At 44.2% G+C, this 21577-nt stretch overlaps 1 protein-coding gene across 3 annotated transcripts in view; it reads right to left on the bottom strand.

Annotated features, from left to right (window-relative positions):
* Positions 1 to 21105, bottom strand: part of ZMAT3 (zinc finger matrin-type 3) — a 29191-nt gene extending 8086 nt beyond the window's left edge. The window contains exons 1-3 of one of the 3 annotated variants that reach the window (XM_063131949.1): positions 21037 to 21105; positions 2358 to 2684; positions 818 to 937 (exon numbers count right to left, since the gene is read on the bottom strand). In XM_063131949.1, the coding sequence (XP_062988019.1) occupies positions 818 to 937; positions 2358 to 2684; positions 21037 to 21078 (489 nt within the window). In that variant the 5' untranslated portion in view covers positions 21079 to 21105. Of the gene's footprint in view, positions 1 to 817; positions 938 to 2357; positions 2685 to 6766; positions 6967 to 21036 lie in introns of those variants that run through there. The other 2 variants (XM_063131950.1, XM_063131951.1) reach the window with 2 other exon arrangements.
* Positions 21106 to 21577: the final 472 nt, after the last annotated feature.

The following is a 21577-nucleotide window of genomic DNA, read 5'->3' as shown; positions in this document are numbered from 1 at the left end:
AGTATTATGAGAAAGGGATACTCATACCATGCATAATTTTGTCCACCACCATCACGTCTCCCCTTACTCGCCTTTTCTCCAAGCTAAACAGTCCCTATAGTTGTAACATTTCCTAGCAGGGAGCTGCTCCCAACCCATGACCATTTTGATTGCTCTTTTTCTGCAACTTTTCCAACTCTATGATCTCCTTGAGGTGCGGTGACAAGAACTATACACTTTTAAATGTTGAATTTGTTCTGACTCTATACTGTTAGCCTCACCCTACCCGGTGCCTGTTTACACTTCCCTGTGCCTGTTTGCATTCTCTTTCCCTCCTTATTGTTTACTACAACTTTATTAGATTGTAAGCCTATGCGGCAGGGTCTTGCTATTTACTGTGTAATCTGTACAGCACCATGTACATTGATGGTGCTATATAAATAAATAAATAATAATAATAATAGTTGTTCTCTGGGTTATTATTTAAATTATTTTAAATACAAACCTTTAACTACAGACATTAATTATAGTATCATCTTAGTTTGTCCCCAAGTTTAATATTTATACTTTTCTGTAGAACAATCAAAGCAGCTTATAGTAAAACAGATCAAGAAATACATTGTGGGGGGGGGGACTTCAAAGCAGGATAAATCAAAATTAAAAACAACATGCCGTGCCCTCTCTCTTAAGGGGAGACGTGCATATTCTTGCCTCCTTAAGGCCACAATCGAGTATACATGCTTACCTGGGAGTATGTCCCACTGAAGTCAATGGGGCTTACTTCTGAGTAGACATGAACAGGATTGTACTGTAAGGCTACAGTCCTATACACACTTGCCTGGGTTGGAAGGGAAAGCATCGGATGTGTGGCTGGCTCAAGCGAATTATTCATTCTGGTAGGTGCTGGACAGCTGTTAGCAGCGTAGTAATTCCGAAGCTTCTTGCTGTGGTTTTTACCCTGGAAAGACAGCTTGGTTAACATCTACCATAGGTAGATATAGGCTGCGTTTGGACAACATGATAGTCAATGGTGGGGTAATAATCAACTCGACAGTTGTTTATCTAGGGGGTACTCCCACATGACCTGATAATAATCAACCATGGTGTGGATTAGGATCAGTGTTGAGTATTAGTCCCTGCTGACCTGACTCACTCATCCCTTGCCCTCTGTCCCCTCAGTCCTCCCGCTAGTATCCCATCAGCCACTGCTGCCGAAAATCTATCCTGCCAGCTGGACTAGAGCGGCAGCCACCGCTTTGACCACTCTTGCCTTGTGACTCTGTGACTGACAAAATAACCAACAGTGGCTGAGGAAATGACCAATCGTGCCCTCCACACAACACGATAACCCACGGTGGTTCAAATAGCCAACTCTGCACAGCATTGGTTATTTGCATTGGTTATGCAAATAACCAACAGTTGGTTAAAGAACTCACTCCACACAACACGATAACCCACGGTGGGTTAAATAGAGAGAGAACAGGGCTGCCAGTTGGGTTTCCTATGAAAATTGAAGCAAATATTAACATACTAAACTAAGAGAATGTGTGTGGGGCTTCTCTATCTTCATCAGCCTGGTAGGGGATTTTCATGAGGAATTTAAGACTATCCCTTAATAGGCACAACTTTGGGGACACAAAATATATATGAATGGGTTGAGCATCCTGTTGAGCGTCTAAAACTGCACACCCTGCAGTTATAGTTATTGGTCAATAAATTTCCCTTCGTTTTGTGTGTTTTCACACCGGTAATATAAGTTTCTGTCATATGCCTCATGTTGTGCCTATATACATTTAGGATACTTTCTTTCATTCTGTGTACGTTACAGTGACCGTCAACAGTATTAGGGTGAGCCCTCCCCTTCTCTGAGTGGTTAGGAATCATATGGGTAGGGTGGAGAACATAGTGGCCCACTCTTAGATGAGGTCTTTTGAGGAGGCGGAGGCGGAAGAAGAAGAAGAAGGAGGAGGAGGAGGAGGAGGAGGAGGAGGAGGAGGAGGAGGAGGAAGATGACCTTTGAGTGCTCAAAGTGTTTCACATACATTGTCTCAGTAATCCTTACAACTGCCCTGCAAGATAGGACAATATTGTCATTCCCATATTGCAGATGTGGTTGTGACTTGCCTAAGGCCTCCTAGTGAGCTTACAGCAGAGGTACGATTTGAAGCAGGGGCTTCCTGCTTCGTAGCTCAGTCTATTAGCCATGACATCACACACACAATAGAAGTGAACATAAAACATTTGTGTACTGGATCTTCTTGCCCGATCAAGCTGCAATCTACAGCCAGGGAAGTTTATGCCTCCACTTGTGCCACTTTAGGAAGAACCAGCAGCCTTTGAATCCTGGAAATGAAGATGTCCCACACCTTCATCCTCACCTGGTAATGAGCCTGGGCTTGCTGTGCAGAATTCAAGGTGACGTTACAAAGCCTACAGCATAAAGGCTTACATAGTTCCTCCAGCACCGGGTCCTGCTCCACCCCAGTAGCAAGTTCCTCATCTTGTGCAAGCGGCAAAGATGGCCCCAGTCCAAGAGGTTTCTGTGAGGAGAGTAGCGAGTTGGCTGTGGGCCTGGTGGCCACTGACATAGGAAGAGATGGAAGCTTCTCAGGAGGAGGAGGAGGAAGGCCAGCTTGCTGCAACAGGATCATTGGCTGAAAAACTTTCTGGCATGCTTCTTTTGACGGCAGAAGATGACTTCTGATCTGGACCAAAAACACAGACAAGTTCAACCAGAGAGGGGTCTCCAACCGCTAATTTCAGAGGCACAAAGGACTTGGGTAGAATATCTTACCAGAGATTTGTTGACTCAGATCAATATGTGAAATTCAGCCAGCCCACCTCTTCTCCCCACCCTGCTGTCCACGCCTGTCATGGCCCAGCCCTTTGTCCGCAAGCCTCCAAAGTTGTTTTCCAGCCATTAACGCTCAACCTCTCTTGTCCCTTTCAGGCAACCTTGCCCAACCTGGGGCCCTCCACATGTGTTGGACATGGGATGCTGTGGGTTGTAGTCCAACACATCTGGAAGGCACCAGGTTGGGAAAAGCTGCTTAAAGGGATTTCCTCCCAGCTTCTTTTCTCATTGGAATTGCTTTCCTCAATTCTTCTCTTCTGCCTTTCTTTTCCACAGGGTCCACCCAACCTTTTCTGTCGTCCCTGTTTATAAGTCCATTGTCTCCCCTAGGGGCAGGCAGCTTGGTGCCCTCCAGATGTTTTGGACTACAACTCCCATCAACCCCAGCCAACATGGTCAACAGTTGGGGATTATTGGGGATTGTAGTCCAAAAGATTGTGCAGGGTCTCCTTTGTCCCTTTTCTCCCTCTACCTCCAGCCCTTTTCCCCACTCAGCTTCCTAGCCTTGGTCTGCCCACCCTCTCTGTTTCCTTCTCCTGCTTACCACGTGGAGCTCCACCAATCCTCAGGCCTTCCAAGTCAAACTGACCTTTCACTTCCTTCATCAGGGTTGGCCCAAGATGTTCTGCTGCCCCAGACCATCCCCAATTCCATGCAGGGAAGCTGACCGCACTGGTAGTTGCTTCAGCACTGGCAACTGGAGAGCATCCTCCAACACACTGAAGGCAGAAGATAGCTGGGGGGGGCACACAGCTCTGTCCTCCAATACCGTTGCTGCCACTCCCACCGACCCACCCCAGCAAGTGCTGCCTGAAGCAGCTGTCTCGCTTTGCCAAAGGGTAGGGCCGGCCCTGTCCTTCATAAAAGGTTATCATGCCCTTCTGTCAAAATTCCATTGCCAACAGACACCCACTACGCAGTCAGAACATTCATGAACTTTTTATTTGTCATAGCAAGACAGCTACCGCTTGCGTGGGGAATCACAGACTGAGACATGTCAGCCAGTTTTTAGCCTAATTGTATGCAAGATGGACTAGCACCCACTGGCAGATGAGACAAGCTGTACCAACAGATGGAGTTCAGCAACCCTGGGACAGTTTGCCCTGTGTTATTATTAATTACTGAAATTTATGTATGAATTTCATATCCCACCTTTTGCCTAAGTTTCAAGACAGCTAACACAATAAAATCACAATAATGCCACATAATAAGAACAGCAGCAGACAGCAAAGAATCAAGCAGCATAAAGAGCCAAGACATTCATCAGGAACACCATACATGGTGACTTGCGCCCACGGCAAGAAAAAAGTCAGAGAATATCTGTTTGAATGTCAGGTACAAATTTAGAACACACCAATATGTTACATGCTGGGAAGAAAATAAGTAATATACGCACCCGGGTCCTATTTGGTCCTTGGTTTAAATAGAGGAGTGTAGTGGGAAAATCCCATGGACTTAAATGAGATTTAGAGAAAAATCCTTTTTTAAAAAATTTAAGATGGTGGGTGAGGATTGTTCCACACTGCAACATTATCCCTAACATTCCACCCTTTTCACATAAACATGAATCACACCCATTCACTTATATGAGAGAAAGGAAAAATCTGCATCCAGAGACACCATTGCTATGAGGGCTCAGTTTGCACCCAGCACTGACTTGGTGCTCAGGATAATCAAATTTGACCTCCTTTCAACTGCATCCCAGGCCTATTTAAATTGTTAGCCACCAAACTGTTAGCTACCATTTTCCACAGGGTGACTTGTTAACCATGCAGTGTGGCTTATTTTTCTCAAACAAGCCACCTTGAGAACCCATGGTTTGTTCTTGGGAGGGTTTCCCAGTGACCATTTAGCTCATCAGGCCCGGCCTCCCCACTCCTCTGGCAACCTATCAGCAGTCACCATCTCCCCTGTAACATCCCTGGCTCGATGCCAAAGTGAGGTCACATGGTGGAAGGACCCTAGTGACCTCGCTTCAAAGCAAAAGTCAGGGTAATTCGCATCTTCTGGGGAAAGCCCCACAGTGGCTGAGAGTTGGCAACTGCGTCACATAACCAACGCAGTGCCACTGTGCAGCCAACATGGGCAACCCCAAAGACGAATACACATAAATACCTGATTATGAAAGTAAGTTTTACCCTATTCATTTATCCAGCACCATACATGATTCTATAACATGATTTTCTTAAATAAAAGAAGGCCCAACTTTTGGGCACATGGAGAAATATTCTTGATGGCTGGTTCACAAGTATGGAGCTTGATGCCTCTAGAGCAGGCTTCCCAATCACAGGCCCTACCGATGTTTGGGCTACAACTCCCATCATCCTTAACATAGCTTGGACTGATAGGAATTGTAGGCCAAAACATCTGGAGTGAACCAGATTGAGGAAGGCTCTGCTAGAAGTTAACTAAAAATGATGCTTGAACCTTTTCCAGAGACTGTGTGAGGGCCAATTGGTACATTCAGAAGTCTCACATTGTTCAGCATCCTGTGGGACTCTACCACTTCAGATTACAGCTGTTTGAATGACCCCACACATAAAGTCTCTGCATGTAGAAAGCTAGTGCATGGAAAAAAGAAGGCCAAAGCTAAAAACCGTTCCTCCTGGGCAAACTTATTGTTCACACTTGCAAGGAATTTTGTTCACAGGGCACACACTGAAAATATACATGTGGCCTCTCCAATCTCAAGTGGTACAGCCTTGGAAGGAGGAGCTGGCCTAGAGCAGGTCACAGCATTCGAGTTTATTAAAATTTGCTGGATTTTAAAAATCCAAAATAAAATATAAACAAACCATAAGGAAAATTCAGTCTTATCTTCCCCTAACACAATCCAATGGATGATAAATCAAAGAAAAGCACAAGGGAACACGGAGTCATGCGAAAAACACCTGAGATTTTCCCCAAGTGGCAAATGTGGTTCAATGCTTAGAAAGCCATTGTAAGGCCAAGGGAATTGGATTCAAGGATCAGTTTGACTCATGGATTCCTTGAACGAAACTTATTCAAAACCAGTTTCTTAACCTCACTTTCCCCTCTGTAAAACGCAAGGAATACAACATGGGGAGTGCACAAGATTGCAAATCGCTTTGCCTGCTAAAATACTGTATGCTTCTAGTGTTAATGTACAGCATAAGTGCGATCTTCAGGGCTGGACAGATTTATGGAGGATAAAACTTAGGCCCTTTCTACACCTAAGGATTATCCCAGGAAAATGGAGGGATCATCCCTGCCTGCTCTTGGGATCCCCTGTGTGTCATTTGGATGCACAGGGAATATCCCCGGACAATCCCGGGGGGGGGGGGGGGGAAGGCAGGTGTAGAAACGGCTTTAGCCTCTCAGTGACCAGGACGGCTGAAAAGGGGACTTCCTGGTTCAGAGGCCACGTGTGCTTCTAACTATCCTGCCCTGCTGTTGAGTTTCTCCCTTCTCCATCCTGCACCTGGCTGTGGGACACATTGATAGATAGACCCTTGACCTGATCCAGCTGGGTATCTTTGTATTCTTACAAGCAACACCATACTGCAGCCTTCCACTGCAACCGGACGCGGTTCAGACGTGTCAGACTACAACTCTCATTGGTGATGGGGATTGTAGTCCGTCACGTCTGGAGGGCGCCGGGTTGGGGGATGGCTGCCATATAAGCATGCAATGCACTGCAGGGAAAACGAACGCCTTCTCAAAATTATGCTGTCCCGCCCTACCACCACCAACCCCGCAGAGCTTACAGAGAGAACCTTTAAAGGCGAAACGTGCAGCGCGATCCTACGCTTTTTACTCGCAAGTAAGCCCCGCTGGGTTCAAAGGCGCTCGCTCCCGTGCAAGCCTGCCCAATATCGCAGCTTCTTCTTTTTCCCCCCCTCTCTCCTTTGGATGCCGGTTCCGGGTTCTTCCTGTTCTCAGCCCCTGGAAACGAGGACATCGCGGACCTACCGGCTTCCCACAAGGCTGGAGGCGAGACGGGCTCACCACAGGTTCCTGCGAAGATCTCCCCGGAGACGGAGAGCCGCGCGCCACATTCCCAAGCTCGACGCCTTCAGCTCTTTCTCCACATCTCTCCCCAACTTCGAACCGGGTGGCATCTAGCCCGCTCTTACATCTCGGGGGCTACAGAGGAGATGTTTTGGGGGCGGCGGCGGCGTGGGGGGGTGGAGTGGCTGAGGGCCGGATCGGCATAACCGGACACAGATGGAAACAGCTGCAGGAAGTGACTGCAGAGCAAAGGAGGGAGGGGAGGGAGGAGGCTTGGGAAAACTGCCCTGTCACGTCTTTCCCAGGGCGCATGAGTCTTCCGTGCGCAGCAGATAACCCAGGCAGGATCAACACTACTGCTTTGAAACAGCTTATAACTGTAGTGACAACTGTTGGGGCCCAGGACGCATGCCGCGTTTTCAAACCGTTTTCAAAGTGCCGTGTCTTGCTTCCTGTAGATCTGGCTCCGATCCTGGCGATCCTGGGGGCCCTGTGCCCTGGTGCGTCTGGTACGTTAGCTCTTTGAAATGAAGGCGACTGAAGTTTATTTATTATTGATTGATTGCATTAATGCAATCGATAAATAAGTTAGTCGTGACTAACTTCAGCCTCATTCATTTCAATGGGTCTAACTCTACATAGGACTTACATGGGATGCGACCCACGGGGAATATGCAGTGAAAAGTCCACCTTACAGCAGACCCATTGAAATGAATGGAAATGAAGGGACTCGTGGCTAATTTAAGCTTTATTCATTTCAGTGGGTTTACTCGACGTAGGAGTAACATTGCGTACTACCCCCTTTTTTAAAAAAAACTTATGGTCCTGTTGGACTTACAAGCCGGTCACGGAGAAAAGCTTGGGAGATAAGAACTCTGCTGGATCAGACCAAGGATCCATCTAGTCCAGTTCACACAGTGGCCAAGCAGCTGCCACAAGACATGAGTGTTGCAACAGCGCCCAACCCGCCCATGTTCCCCAGCAACAGGTGTACATAGTCTTACTGCCTCTGATCCTGGAAGTAGCAGATAGCTGTCAGGTTGGTGGCTTGTGGAAGTAAATTCCATAGTTTAACTATGCACTGTATGAAGAAGTATTCTTTTATCTGTCCTGAATCTTCCACCCATCATCTTCATGGGATGACCTTATTGGGTTCCAGTATTATGAAAGGGGCACATCTACACAAATGGCTTGCCCCAGGGTGGCTTCGCAGTAGCGGCACGTCATCTACATGACGCAGCCGCCATTACAAAGCCATCCGGGGGCAACCCCTGGAAACTGCTCAAAAAAAGTCGGGCACTTACTGCGACCTTTTTGGTAGCGGAGCCCATGACACCCCCTGATTGGTTGCCATGGGCTGCCCCACGCCTCTGGAAAAGTTTTTAAAAAACGAGGGAGGAGAGGAATGGGGCCATTCCTCTCCACTTTTTAAAATTTTATTATCTATACCTGCGGAGCTCCGCAGATACAGATAAGAAAAAGAAAAAGAAATAGGGGTGGGTGGGAAGGAGAAGTGGTTCGCCCAGTCCCTCTCGTGTCCTCCTCTGGCTGCCTCATTACTCCCCCTCCCATTTTTATTTTTAATTATTTGTATCTGTGGAGCTCCGCAGATACAGATTATAAAATAAAAAATAGGGGGGGTGGAACGGCCCCGATCCTCTCCTCCCCCCCACCCTGGTGGTTGTTGTTTTACTTTTCTAGAGGAGCAGGCCCAAAAATTTTGCACTTGCCTTCCTTCCCGTGCAGATGCCAGGAAGGAAAGCTAGTGCGGGTGCAAGGCGCCTTGTGGCACCGAAGTGCCTCCATAAAGATGGGGGCAGGGAGGAAAATGTCTCCCTATCCACTGTCTTTACACCATGCAAAATTTTGTGCAGCTCTATTAGGTCTCCCGTTATTCGTCTTTTCTCAAAGCTAACCAATGCCAGCTGTTGTAATCTTCAGTGGAGGCTGATGGATCCGATTTCAGTGGGGCAGGTGGATTCACTGAATGGCACTTACTTCCATAGTAAATGTACCTTTAGGACTGAAATTTTACAATATTATCCTAGCCATATAATCCCACTGAGCTCAGTGGTACTTACAGCGGAGTATATGTGCACAGAGGTGGCAGACCTATGGCCCAACTCTGTACATGTACATGAGTAAGCCCCATCTGTATTTAAGGTAATTTGCAGTACAATCTCTGTTCAAAAAAAAGTGCTATTGAGTTCATAGGTCTTATTCCCAAGCATATGGGTACAGAATTGCCATTGTACTCCAATATACATTTGAACATAGGACTTTAGCTGTGCAATGTAATCCATCACACTTAGTCTGAAGAGAGAGCTTGAACAGTGAACTGTATAGACTAAGGTGCAGTTCCCTGCATGGTTACTAAAAAGACCTACAGCTTCCAGCATTCCCCAGCCAGCCATTTTGGTTAGGTAATGCTGGGAGTTAGAATCATAGAATAGAGTTGGAAGGTTCCTATAAGGCCATAGAGTCCAACCCCCTGCTCAATGCAGGAATCCACCTTAAAGCATAGATGGTTGTCAAGCTGCCTCTTGAGTGCCTATAGTGTGCAAGAGCCCACGACCTCCCTAGGTAATTGGTTCCATTGTTGTACTGCTCTAACAGTCAGGAAGTTTTTTCCTGATGCCCAGCCGGAATCTGGCTTCCTGTAACTTGAGCCCATTATTCCGTGTCCTGCACTCTGGGAGGATCAAGAAGAGATCCTGGCCCTCCTCTGTGTGACAACCTTTCAAGTATTTGAAGAGTACTATCATGTCTCCCCTCAATCTTCTCTTCTCAAGGCTAAACATGCCCAGTTCTTTCAGTCTCTTCATCGGGCTTTGTTTCCAGACCCCTGATCATCCTGGTTGCCCTCTCTGAACACACTCCAGCTTGTCTGCGTTCTTCTTGAATTATGGTGCCCAGAAATGGACACAATACTCAAGATGAGGCCTAACCAGGGCCGAATAGAGGGGAACCAGTACCTCGCATGATTTGGAAGCGATACTTCTATTAATGCAGCCCAAAATAGCATTTGCTTTTTTTTCAGCCACATCACACTGTTGGCTCATATTCAGCTTGTGATCTACAACAATTCCAAGATCCTTCTCGTTTGTAGTTGTAGGACTTCTTTTTCTATCTAAACATGCATAGGATTGCACCTTTGGTTTGTAAAAGTAAACACATATAAACTAGAATCTGGTAGCATGATTGAATGGCTTGATTATGAGTTCCCCATACCTTATGTACATTTCAGACAGAAATGTCACAGGTTGAATCTTATGCATTCCATGCATATACATATACATACCAACTGAGGATAACACTAGCTGCATCTGATGAAGTGAACTGGAATCGACAAAGATTTGTACCACAATAAATGTTAGCCTTTACAGTGCCACAAAAGCCTTTGTGTGTGTGTGTTCTCATGTTTAATTCTATCTAGGGCTGATTCCAAGCTATTTTACTATCCTAAGGGTGCAAACCTATGCATGTTTAGACGGAAGAGTCTTACAATGTTTTTGTACGATTTTTTCCTGTCTAAGCATGCATAGGATTGTGCCCTTAAATAGTGCCAGATTTAGGAACAAACCCAGCAAGGTATGGCTTAGGGCCTCATATTATGAAGGGCCCTCTAAATATGTTGGAGATAACTAAGATGTATCATGTTGGAAAGTCTGGTGTGACTTTTGTGAACCGCCCAGAGAGCTTTGGTTATTGGGCAGTATAAAAATGTAATAAATAAATAAGAGCTGCTTTATAGAGAGAGAAAGTGTGGCAAACACAGCATTTAGGATTGGAGGCAATAAGCACAAACTAGAGCCAGTGAAAAAGAAGTTCAAGTCAACTTACTTTATTAGTCCTTTTATATACATCTTCAGAGAAGGCTATAACTACAAGCATCCCCTAATGCTGGGTGGTACCCTTTCATTACCATTTTTACTATAATGTAATACACTTTCCGCCCCCCTTTATTTTTATGGTATGGGGCCTCTGAATCCTGACATGGCTTAGAGACTCCCTGCTGCATCTCTAAGCCATGAAAGGGGGAGTTCGGCAGGGGAGGTCAAGGGGGAGGCCTCTAAATAATAATAATAATAAATAAAATAAATGAGGTGGGAAAAACAAAGAAAAACATAAAGAGAAAAAAAAACCCACAAAACCACCACCACCACAAAAAAAAACACCCAAAAGATCTTACTTTCCCTTAAGACATCCTCATATAGTTGTGTACCTTCAGAGAGGCCACAACAAAGCAAAGGCAATTCCACTATAATCAAAAAGGGGGGGAAACCAAAGCAGAAATCGACAATATGGATGGAAAGGATCCCCTAGAGGTGGTGACCTGCAAAGGGTGTGCAATGTTCATGTTTCTGCCTGAGCTCAACAAGTGCAAGCTGGTGGCACTTTTGGAAGAAAAAGTGAGAGGACTTGGGCGGCGAGTGTCCACCCTCCAAGGAATAAGAGAAGTCGAGGAGTTCTTAGACCGAACGGTGGAACTGCAACAGCAACAAGAAGCACATGAGATTGAAGAACAACAGCCAGCTGAAGCAGAAGTGGAGTATGCTGAGGGGAGGAAAGCCAATGAAGAGGAAACTCCCTGGAAAAGAGTGACAGTTAGGAGCAGAAGAATTAGAAGGCATTCTGCACTGGTGGAACCATTAGAGCTTCTGGAGAATGAGACTGAAGGACAGTTTGCAGAGGAAGAAGTACAGGAGACACCATGCAACAGTGACCAAGAGGCAGAAAGTAGGTCAACCAAGAAGAAGAGAAGAGTAGTCGTTGTGGGAGACTCCCTGCTGCGTGGGATTGAAACCCAAGTATGTCATGAAGACCCATGGACTCGCCAGGTGTGCTGTCTCCCTGGAGCACAGATTAGAGATGTGACTGAAGGGTTACCGAAGCTCATAAAGCCCACGGACACATACCCGTTTCTTCTCATCCATGTGGGAACAAATGATGTCGCCAAGCAGAGCTACGAAGAAATCATTTCAGACTTTGAAGTTCTGGGAAGTAAACTGAAGAACTTTGGTGCCCAGGTAGTTTTCTCATCCATCCTCCCGGTTCTTGGAAGAGGATTAGAAAGGGGGGGGGGAAATACTCCGGATGAACGACTGGCTTCGAAGGTGGTGCCGTCGTGAGAGTTTTGGATTCTGGGACCACAGGCTACGCTACTTGGAACATGGACTGCTGGCAAGGGATGGGTTGCACCTCACAAGGGCTGGAAAGAATGAGTTCGGCCACAGCATGAAGAACTTGATCAGGAGGGCTTTAAACTGAATCTTACGGGGGTGGGAGACATAAATTTCGAGGCAACAATGGATGAAGGCCAATGCACCACAGTACAGAGAACAGCTCCAACAGTGTCCCAAAATAGTGTCTGCAACAATGTAGGAACAAAGCCAGACTATAAAACACATGGTCTTCGATGTCTATATACTAATGCCCAGAGCATGGGAAACAAACAGAATGAACTTGAACTCTTATTACATGAAGGCAAATACGACTTGATAGGTATAACTGAAACTTGGTGGGATGACTCCCATGACTGGAATATAGCAATTGAAGGATATAACTTGTTCAAAAAGAACAGAAGAAATAGAAAGGGAGGTGGAGTTGCACTATATGTTAAAAATACCTATCCCTGCACAGAAATACAGGCGGATGAGACTGGGAGCCCCGTCGAGAGCATCTGGATTAAAATAAATGGGGCTAGGAATAAAAAGAATATGATAATCTGAGTCTACTACCGACCACCCAATCAAGGAGAAGACGAGGACGAAACTTTTGAGAAACAAATTGCCAGTGCTTCAAGGAAGTGTGATGTAGTAGTGATGGGGGACTTCAATTACCCTGATATCTGTTGGGAGACCATTACTGCCAAAAGTGGCCCTTCCAAGAAATTCCTGACATGTATGGGTAATAACTTTCTCCTACAGAAAGTGGGGGAAGGAACTAGAGGATCGGCAATCCTTGACTTGTTATTGACCAATAGGGATGACTTAGTGGATAAAGTGGCAGTTACGGGAACTCTGGGGGAAAGTGACCATGTCATACTTGAATTCTTGATTATGAAGGAGACAAAAGTCGAGCGTAGCCATACACGTACTCTGGATTTTAGGAAAGCTGATTTTAATAAACTCAAAACTATAATAAGTAAGGTCCCGTGGCAAGGGAGCCTAATGAGAAAAGGAGTGCAGGATGGGTGGGAGTATTTAAAAAATGAAATTTTAAAGGCACAGTTACAAACAATTCCAACAAGGAGAAAAGATAGAAGACAACAGAGGAAACCAATGTGGCTCCACAAAAAGCTTAGAGATGACCTGAAAACAAAAAGGGATACATATAGGAAGTGGAAGGAAGGCCAGGCTACAAAAGAAGAGTACAGACAAGTGGCGCAGAAGTGCCGAAATGGCGTCACAAAGGCTAAAGCTGTGAATGAGCTGAGATTAGCGAGGGATGCTAAAAGCAATAAAAAGGCTTTCTTCAGATACCTGAGTAGTAAAAGTCAGAGGAAAGAAATGGTGGTTCAACTGCTTAATGAGGATGGCAAATTGATAACAGACGACAAAGAAAAGGCTGAAGTGCTCAATTCCTACTTTGCCTCGGTCTTCTCCCAAAAGCGGGTCTATGACCCCCCTGGAAAAAGTGAAGCAGAAGTTGAGGGGGCAGGATTGCAGTTTGAGATTGATAAACAAATGGTCAAAGAACACCTAATTTCCTTGAATGAGTTCAAATCTCCAGGGCCCGATGAACTGCATCCAAGAGTAATGAAGGAGCTAGCAGAACTCTCAGAACCTTTGTCTATTATCTTTGCAAAATCATGGAAGACGGGTGAGGTGCCGGACGACTGGAGGAAGGCTAACGTTGTCCCTATCTTCAAAAAGGGCAAAAAGGAGGAACCTGGGAACTACAGATCAGTCAGTCTGACATCCATCCGTGGGAAAATTCTGGAGCAGATTATAAAGAAGTCAATCTGTAAACACCTTGAAATCAATGCAGTGATTACTAGAAGCCAACATGGATTTGTCAGGAACAAATCCTGTCAGACTAATTTGATCTCATTTTTTGATAGGATAACCTCCCTTGTGGACTGTGGGAATGCTGTGGACATCATATATCTTGACTTCAGCAAAGCTTTTGACAAAGTACCACATGACATTCTGATTAACAAACTAGCTAAAAGTGGGCTAGATGGAACAACTATTAGGTGGATTCACAGTTGGCTACAGAATTGGACTCAAAGAGTACTTATCAATGGAACCTTCTCAAACTGGGGAGAGGCAACGAGTGGGGTGCCGCAGGGCTCAGTCCTGGGCCCAGTGCTCTTCAACAATTTTATTAATGATTTGGATGAGGAGGTGCAGGGAACGCCGATCAAATTTGCAGCTGACACAAAATTGGGTGGGATAGCTAATACCCTGGAAGATAGAAACAAACTTCAAAGTGATCTTGATAGGCTGGAGTGCTGGGCTGAAAACAACAGAATGAAATTTAATAGGGATAAATGCCAAGTTCTACATTTAGGGAATAGAAACCAAAAGCACAGTTACAAGATGGGGAATACTTTGCTCAGCAATACTACAAATGAGAAGGATCTTGGAATTGTTGTAGATCGCAAGCTGAATATGAGCCAACAGTGCGATATGGCTGCAAGAAAGGCAAATGCTATTTTGGGCTGCATTAATAGAAGTATAGCTTCCAAATCATGTGAGGTACTGGTTCCTCTCTATTCGGCCCTGATTAGGCCTCATCTAGAGTATTGTGTCCAGTTCTGGGCTCCACAATTCAAGAAGGATGCAGACAAGCTGGAGCGTGTTCAGAAGAGGGCAACCAGGATGATCAGGGGTCTAGAAACAAAGCCCTATGAAGAGAGACTGAAAGAACTGGGCATGTTTAGCCTGGAGAAGAGAAGATTGAGGGGAGTCATGATAGCACTCTTCAAATACTTAAAAGGTTGTCACACAGAGGAGGGCCAGGATCTCTTCTCGATCCTCCCAGAGTGCAGGACACGGAATAACGGACTCAAGTTAAAGGAAGCCAGATTCCGGCTGGACATCAGGAAAAACTTCCTGACTGTTAGAGCAGTACAACAATGGAACCAGTTACCTAGGAAGGTCGTGGTCTCTCCCATACTAGAGGCGTTCAAGATTCAGCTGGACAACCATCTGTCAGGGATGCTTTAGGGTGGATTCCTGCATTGAGCAGGGGGTTGGACTCGATGGCCTTGTAGGCCCCTTCCAACTCTGCTATTCTATGATTCTATGACTCCGCATATCTGTCCCTGCCATTAATTATTCTTCACTTAGAGCACAATCCTATGTGTGTCTGGACAGACACAAGTCCTACAATTCCCAGCATTTCCCAGCCTGGAAAATGCTGGAAGCTGTAGGACTTATTTCTGTATAAACATAGGATTGTGCATTAAAACTTTGTTATCCCCTCTGCAAAGCTAAAACTATTTGTGAGGTATTTGTGAGCCTCCTGTCTGGTCCACTTAAGGCAACAGGAAGGGCAATGACTTGACTAAAAACAGGAGTGGAGCAATTTCATCAAAAGCCCACTACCTTTCCTGCCATAATCAGAGCAACTTTAGGGTGACCATGTGGAAAAGAGGACAGGGCTCCTATATCTTTAACTGTGGTATAGAAAAGGGAATTTCATTTGTATGCATGCAACACCTGGTGAAATTCCCTTTTCATCACAACAGCAAAGCTGCAGGAACCCTGCCCTCTTTTGTGTCTGCTCACACTAGGCAGGTCAGAGACAACACTCCAACCTTGGAAGGGGGAGTCAGAGATCTGCCCACCACCACCACCACTTGCAGCTGGCACAGAGAGAATCATGCCAGGTGCCTCTCTGAGGTTGGAAAGTTGACTTCAGGGAGGACGGAAAGTGGCTCTTCTGGTGGGCAAGGAAGGGCAGAGACCAGAGAGGTCAGGAGACGGTTTATCCTAAGCCTCCTACAATCTCCCTGGGCTAAAAAGTCTGTCTAGCTAAACTATAGGAAATTGGAGGACGGAGGAGGCAAAGATCGACTCTACTGCTTCTCCTGCCCTGCCAACTTCAAGTGGCAGGGCATAGGAATCTTGAAAGCCTCCAGGTTTGGGGACTTCTGAGCAGCAAGGGCGCAGTCCATAGGATTGCACCCTAAAGAGTTTTTTTGAGTGGCCACTATTCATGGAGTATGGGGAACCACCAAATAGGCCTTCCCTAACAACTGAGCAGAGCGAGCAGAAGTGTAACAAATAACATGGTCTCTTCAATACTGTGGTCTTAAGTCCTTTGGGGCGTTACACTTGTACTTTCACCTTCAACATGAGCTGTATGCATATAAGTACCCAATTTATTATTATATATTATGATGACAGCAGATGTAGCATTGATATAGTTAGACATTTGAGCACATATAGTTAAGAGTGAGCTGTGACCTAAAAGGTCTCCACTTCAAATCTCAATATTCCCACAAGACACACACAGCCTTAAGCAAGCCACCATTCTGTGAGCATCACATACACTATTTACTTGGTGAGCGTCCCACCAACGCACAGTCTCCAATATAGTTAATAAAATTGGCCTCCTTTATGGGGCTATTCTAAGGATTACTGAGGGGAAAGTACATAAAGTGCTTTGGGCACTTGAAATGCGCTATCTAAATGCTAAGTATATTTATGAAGTCATTATCATTTCTTCCGATGTCCTTGCTCTGCAATTCAACAACTTCACATTACTCTGAAAGTACAATAATCAGAACAAAAAAGAAGAGTCCTAGAGTACATCACTAGATGGCAGCAATCAATTAGACATCTCACAACATTTACTTCCAGAGGAAGATAAATCCATGCAGTGATAATAATGTGCTCTTGAGGAGTCACAAGGAGACTGAAGAATTTGTTAATGTACTCTTTCTAGAGATGGTTTGTAGAGGAAGTGATCGACTTCTGATTTCCTGCAAGTATACTGTTGAAGTCCAGACACAGAGTAAATTAAATGTCATACAGCAAGTAGTTCTAGTGCCTTCAAGGAGATGAGCCCAGAAGGAACATAATCTTCAAAAGTTATATATCAGTCAGTATATAATAATTTTCTATTAGTAATATTATTCTAGAATATTACTCAGTAAGGTACTAATGTATGGTGATAACATAATGTTGCGCCTCGAAACAACAGGCCTTTAAAAAAAAACTGCCTACAGATAAATATGCTTGATTACTAGCATGAGACAAGGGGCCCCAATCTTTCTGGGCCACACTGGACACATTTGGAATTTTGAGGGAGTGTCGTGGAGATTCTCACAAAATGGCTGCCGGGAGGGGGGCTTCCTCATTCATAAAATGACTGCCACAGTACATATGAATGGTCACGAAACACTCATTTCCCCAGAAGGCAAACTTGTGAGACTAACAGAAAAGTGACTTGCCCGACAGAAGACAGCTTGAGCTATCTTGACATTTTTCTATTCCAGGGGAAGCAGGTTGGTGCACTCAGCATTGAAATGTTTTCTTGGAGGAATGGCTTCTCAAATCTAATGCACCACTGAAAGTTGGGGGGGTTAAGGTGTAATATTTTGGAGGAGCTGGAGGTTTGTCAAAACAAGTAAAAATTAATCTTAAGAAATAAACAAATGATCAGGAGGGGTGCGGCAGCCCGGAGGGCACCACGCTGAAGACCCCAGGCAGAGGATGACAGATTCTCCCCTGCCACCTCCCTACATTGAATCTTGAGAATTGCTCTAACTGCCTATGCAGAATTACATTCCAAAATCCTGTGAAATCAGTGAGGTTATGCAAAAATAGCTCTGCATAAAATCAGGCTTCTAAACTGCAAGTAAACAGCCCTTGGATAGAGCTGCAGAAGTCTAGAAAACTTTACGAAAAACAAATGTGTATATTTCCCGCACAAATCTCTATGGTTTTCAGGATGTCAAAAATCTGCCTCCTAGATATTATAATGTAGGGTGACCATATGGAAAGGAGGACAGGGCTCCTGTATCTTTAAGAGTTGCATAGAAAAGGGAATTTCAGCAGGGGTCATTTGTATATATGGAGAACCTGGCGAAATCCCCTCTTCATTGCAACATTTAAAGCTGCAGGAGCTATACTAGAGTGACCAGATTTAAAAGAGGGCAGGGCACCTGCAGCTTTAACGCGTGTGATGTAGAGGAAATTTCACCAGATTCTCCATATATACAAATGATACCTGCAGAAATCCCCTTTTCAATACAACTGTTAAAGATACATGAACCCTGTCCTCCTTTTTATATGGTCACCCTATTATAATGATCAGAAATGAAAAAAATGAAATGAAAAAAAAACCCTGATATACTGATCAGCAGAAGTTTTTAGGTACAGAATCAATGCATAAAAACAAGTATTCTAGCAGCCTAATAGAAACATTTTTAAAAATAACACGTAAGAACTTCCATCCCCCAATAGCCTACCATCTAGCAGTGCAACTGCATGACTTCTTAGAAATAAGTTCCATTGGAAATTCAACTGAACTTTCTCCCGAGTGACTGCATATAGAATTGCCGCCTAGATTTCATAAAGCCCCTCACTAGCTACTTTGTCTCTCTTCCTACTGCATCCTCACAAGTCATTTTACTCTATAGTAATTAGTTTTTAGGAGGCTGTGGCGTTACACCCCACAAGTCAGTTCCCAAATGTATGTCTGCAGTTTGTAAGTCTGTGGTTTTTAGAATGTTGGCCTGAGTGGATGGAGTTAGAATGTCTGAGGAGAGGGGAGGAGTGATATATAAGGGAATGACGGAGGGGATTGAGAAAGACCATTTAGGTACTCTTAGAGCAGCGGTTCTCAACCTGTGGGTCGCGACCCCTTTGGGGGTCGAACAACCCTTTCACAGGGGTCGCCTAAGACCATCGGAAAACACATATTTCATTTATTTGTAATTAGAAATAAATATTTCACAATATATAATTACATATTGTTTTTGTGATTAATCACTATGCTTTAATTATGTTCAATTTGTAACAATGAAAATACATCCTGCATATCAGATATTTACATTATGATTCATAACAGTTGCAAAATTTCAGTTATGAAGTAGCAACGAAAATAATTTTATGGTTGGGGGTCAACACAACATGAGGAACTGTATTAAAGGGTCGCGGCATTAGGAAGGTTGAGAACCACTGTCTTAGAGTCTTTAGCACTTGAGCTCTTGGCCTGTAGAGTACTATTGTCCTGGAGAGTTTGATCAGCGTATAGACGGGGGTGTCTTTGGAGTGTGGTGTGCACATAGTCAGTTGATGTATATTACACAATACTGATAATAAAGAAAGCTCAAGAGTAATTGTGTGAGAGAAAGGAAAGTGCGTATGTGAATGGGTGAAAGGATTGGATGAAAGGTTTCAAAAAGGTTTTAAAATGTTTTAATTTGAAACAAAGCTTGTGAACTTTTAAAAATAAATTTTAATCATTTTGTTTTAACTACCACAAAAATCCCACGTGTCTGTTTGGCATTTAACATCTGAAGTTTACTCATTTAACACCCACTCTGTCAATAATTCCCCTCAGCACATATAACTCACAGCACATTATTTTATATTGAAATCCTTCTCCATTTAAAACCCTTTCTCCACATAGTTTGGAGGAAGGTGGTTTTTATCCCTTGCCTCAGGCGTATCAAGCGGTGGTGCTTGGCTTGAGCAGGGAGTAGCCACGGCCAGGCCGGGTGTTCAGAGGCCTCCTATCAGAGGTGACCCTTTTATTACAGAATTAGGGTGACCAACTGTCAGGATTTCCCCGGATTTGTCCTGGGTTTTGTTCTTTCCATGGTGTCAGGGGGGATTTTCTATAATTTTCAATAATGTCCTGGAATGACACACCTTCCTCTTTAAGGCTGCCATTAGCATGGCAGGAGGGAATGACATGCTTTCTTGAGGCACATCATTCCCCCACCCCGAGCTCCAATTGAGGTCTTAAAGGGGAAAGTGGGTCATTCGTGGACATTATAGAAAAGGCCCCAATTGGAGTGGATGGTGGTGGTGCAGAATGAAATCCTTTCCCCTCCTCCACTCCAATCAGGTTCTTTAAGGTGGCAGGGGAATAACGTACTTTCTGCAGGACTCAGAAAGCTGCTTCCCCACACACACAATAGGTGTCCTCTTTTTTGGTTTCCCAAATATGGTCACCCTATACAGAATGCCCTACCACAAGATGTGGCAAAGGTTGCTTGCTTAATGGCTTTAAAAAACGGTGAGGGGGTGGGGATTAAGGATGCATGGCTGGCTAGGGAGTTGTAGGACTTTTTGCTGTCTAACCATGCATAGGATTGCACCTATGCAACAGAAGTATCAGTGCATGCAATAGGTGTAGAAATGATTATTATCTAAGGGCAGTTTCAATGGAACATCCATAGCTAGAGTCAGTATATCTCTGGATATCATATGCTGGGACAAACAATAGGCTATAGCATAGAATATAGTTTACTGAGTTGGCATGAAGACCATATAAAAAAGTAAAATCTAAAGTTTTACATGAAAGTAAACAAAGAGAACAAAATAAAATACATTTAAAACTCCACATAAAATTATACAGAGGACAGTATTTAGTAGTTGGACTTTACTAAAAGAAAACTAAGAATGATTTAAAGTATTTATTTTGATTACATAATTTTGATTACATAATACTGGCCAGTCCCTGTTAATAATCTTGCTGGCCTATTTTGAATCAGCTGAAGCTTCTGGACTAGTTTCAAAGGCAGCCCCACATATAACAGATTGCAGTAATCCAGACAGGAGGTTACCAGAGCATGGATAACTGTAGCTAGGTGATGTTTGTCCAGGAAAGGACACAGTTGGTATATCAGCCTAAGCTGATAAAAAGTGCTCCATGCCACTGAGTTCGCCTGTGCCTCTAGAGACAGTGCTGGATTCAAGAGCAACCCCAAACTATAAACCTGATCCTTTTGTGGGGAGTGCGACCCCCTCCAGAATATGTTGAACTATAGCCAGGCAGATGAAATACTCACTAATTTGTACCTCAATCTTGGCAGGATCTACACTACTGCTTTAAAGCATTTTATAACAGTTTTGACAAATGTTGGGGCCCAGGACACACTCCATATATACAGTTGTCAAAACTGTTATAAAGCACTTTAAAGTGCTTTAAAGCAGTAGTTTAGATCTGGCACTTGTCTGGATTGAGCCTCCGTTTGTTGGCCCTCATCTAGTCCATTACCATGCCCGGACAATGATTCAGAACAGCCACTGCCTCACCTGGATTTGATGAAAAGGATAGAACTGGAGTGTCATCTGCATATTGATGACATCTCATCTCACACCTCCGGATAACCTCTCCTAGCAGTTTCATGTTGATGTATTCTAAAAGCAATAGATTTAAAAATGGAAAGAGTACATTCTGGTGTGGATTTTATATCCTTAAAACTCAAAATCTTCACATAATAATAATAATAATAATAATAATAATAATAATAATAATTTATATAGCACCATCAATGTACATGGTGCTGTACAGAGTAAAACAGTAAATAGCAAGACCCTGCCGTATAGGCTTACATTCTAATAAAATCATAATAAAACAACAAGGAGGGGAAGAGAATGCAAACAGGCACAGGGTAGGGTAAACAGGCACTGGGTAGGGTAAAACTAACAGTATAATTATTATTATTATTTCTTACCCGCCTCTCCCTTTGGATCGAGGCGGGGAACAACACTAGAACAGGAATCAATACATCTTTAAAATTCTTGATTTAACATTGATCTAGATAGGCCTGCCAGAAAAGTCTAGTCTTTAAAG

Source organism: Elgaria multicarinata, chromosome 8 (assembly GCF_023053635.1).
Source record: "Elgaria multicarinata webbii isolate HBS135686 ecotype San Diego chromosome 8, rElgMul1.1.pri, whole genome shotgun sequence".
NCBI lineage: Eukaryota > Metazoa > Chordata > Lepidosauria > Squamata > Anguidae > Elgaria > Elgaria multicarinata.
The sequence above is the reverse complement of the archived record's forward strand: the minus strand, read 5'-3'. Positions and strand labels throughout refer to the sequence as shown.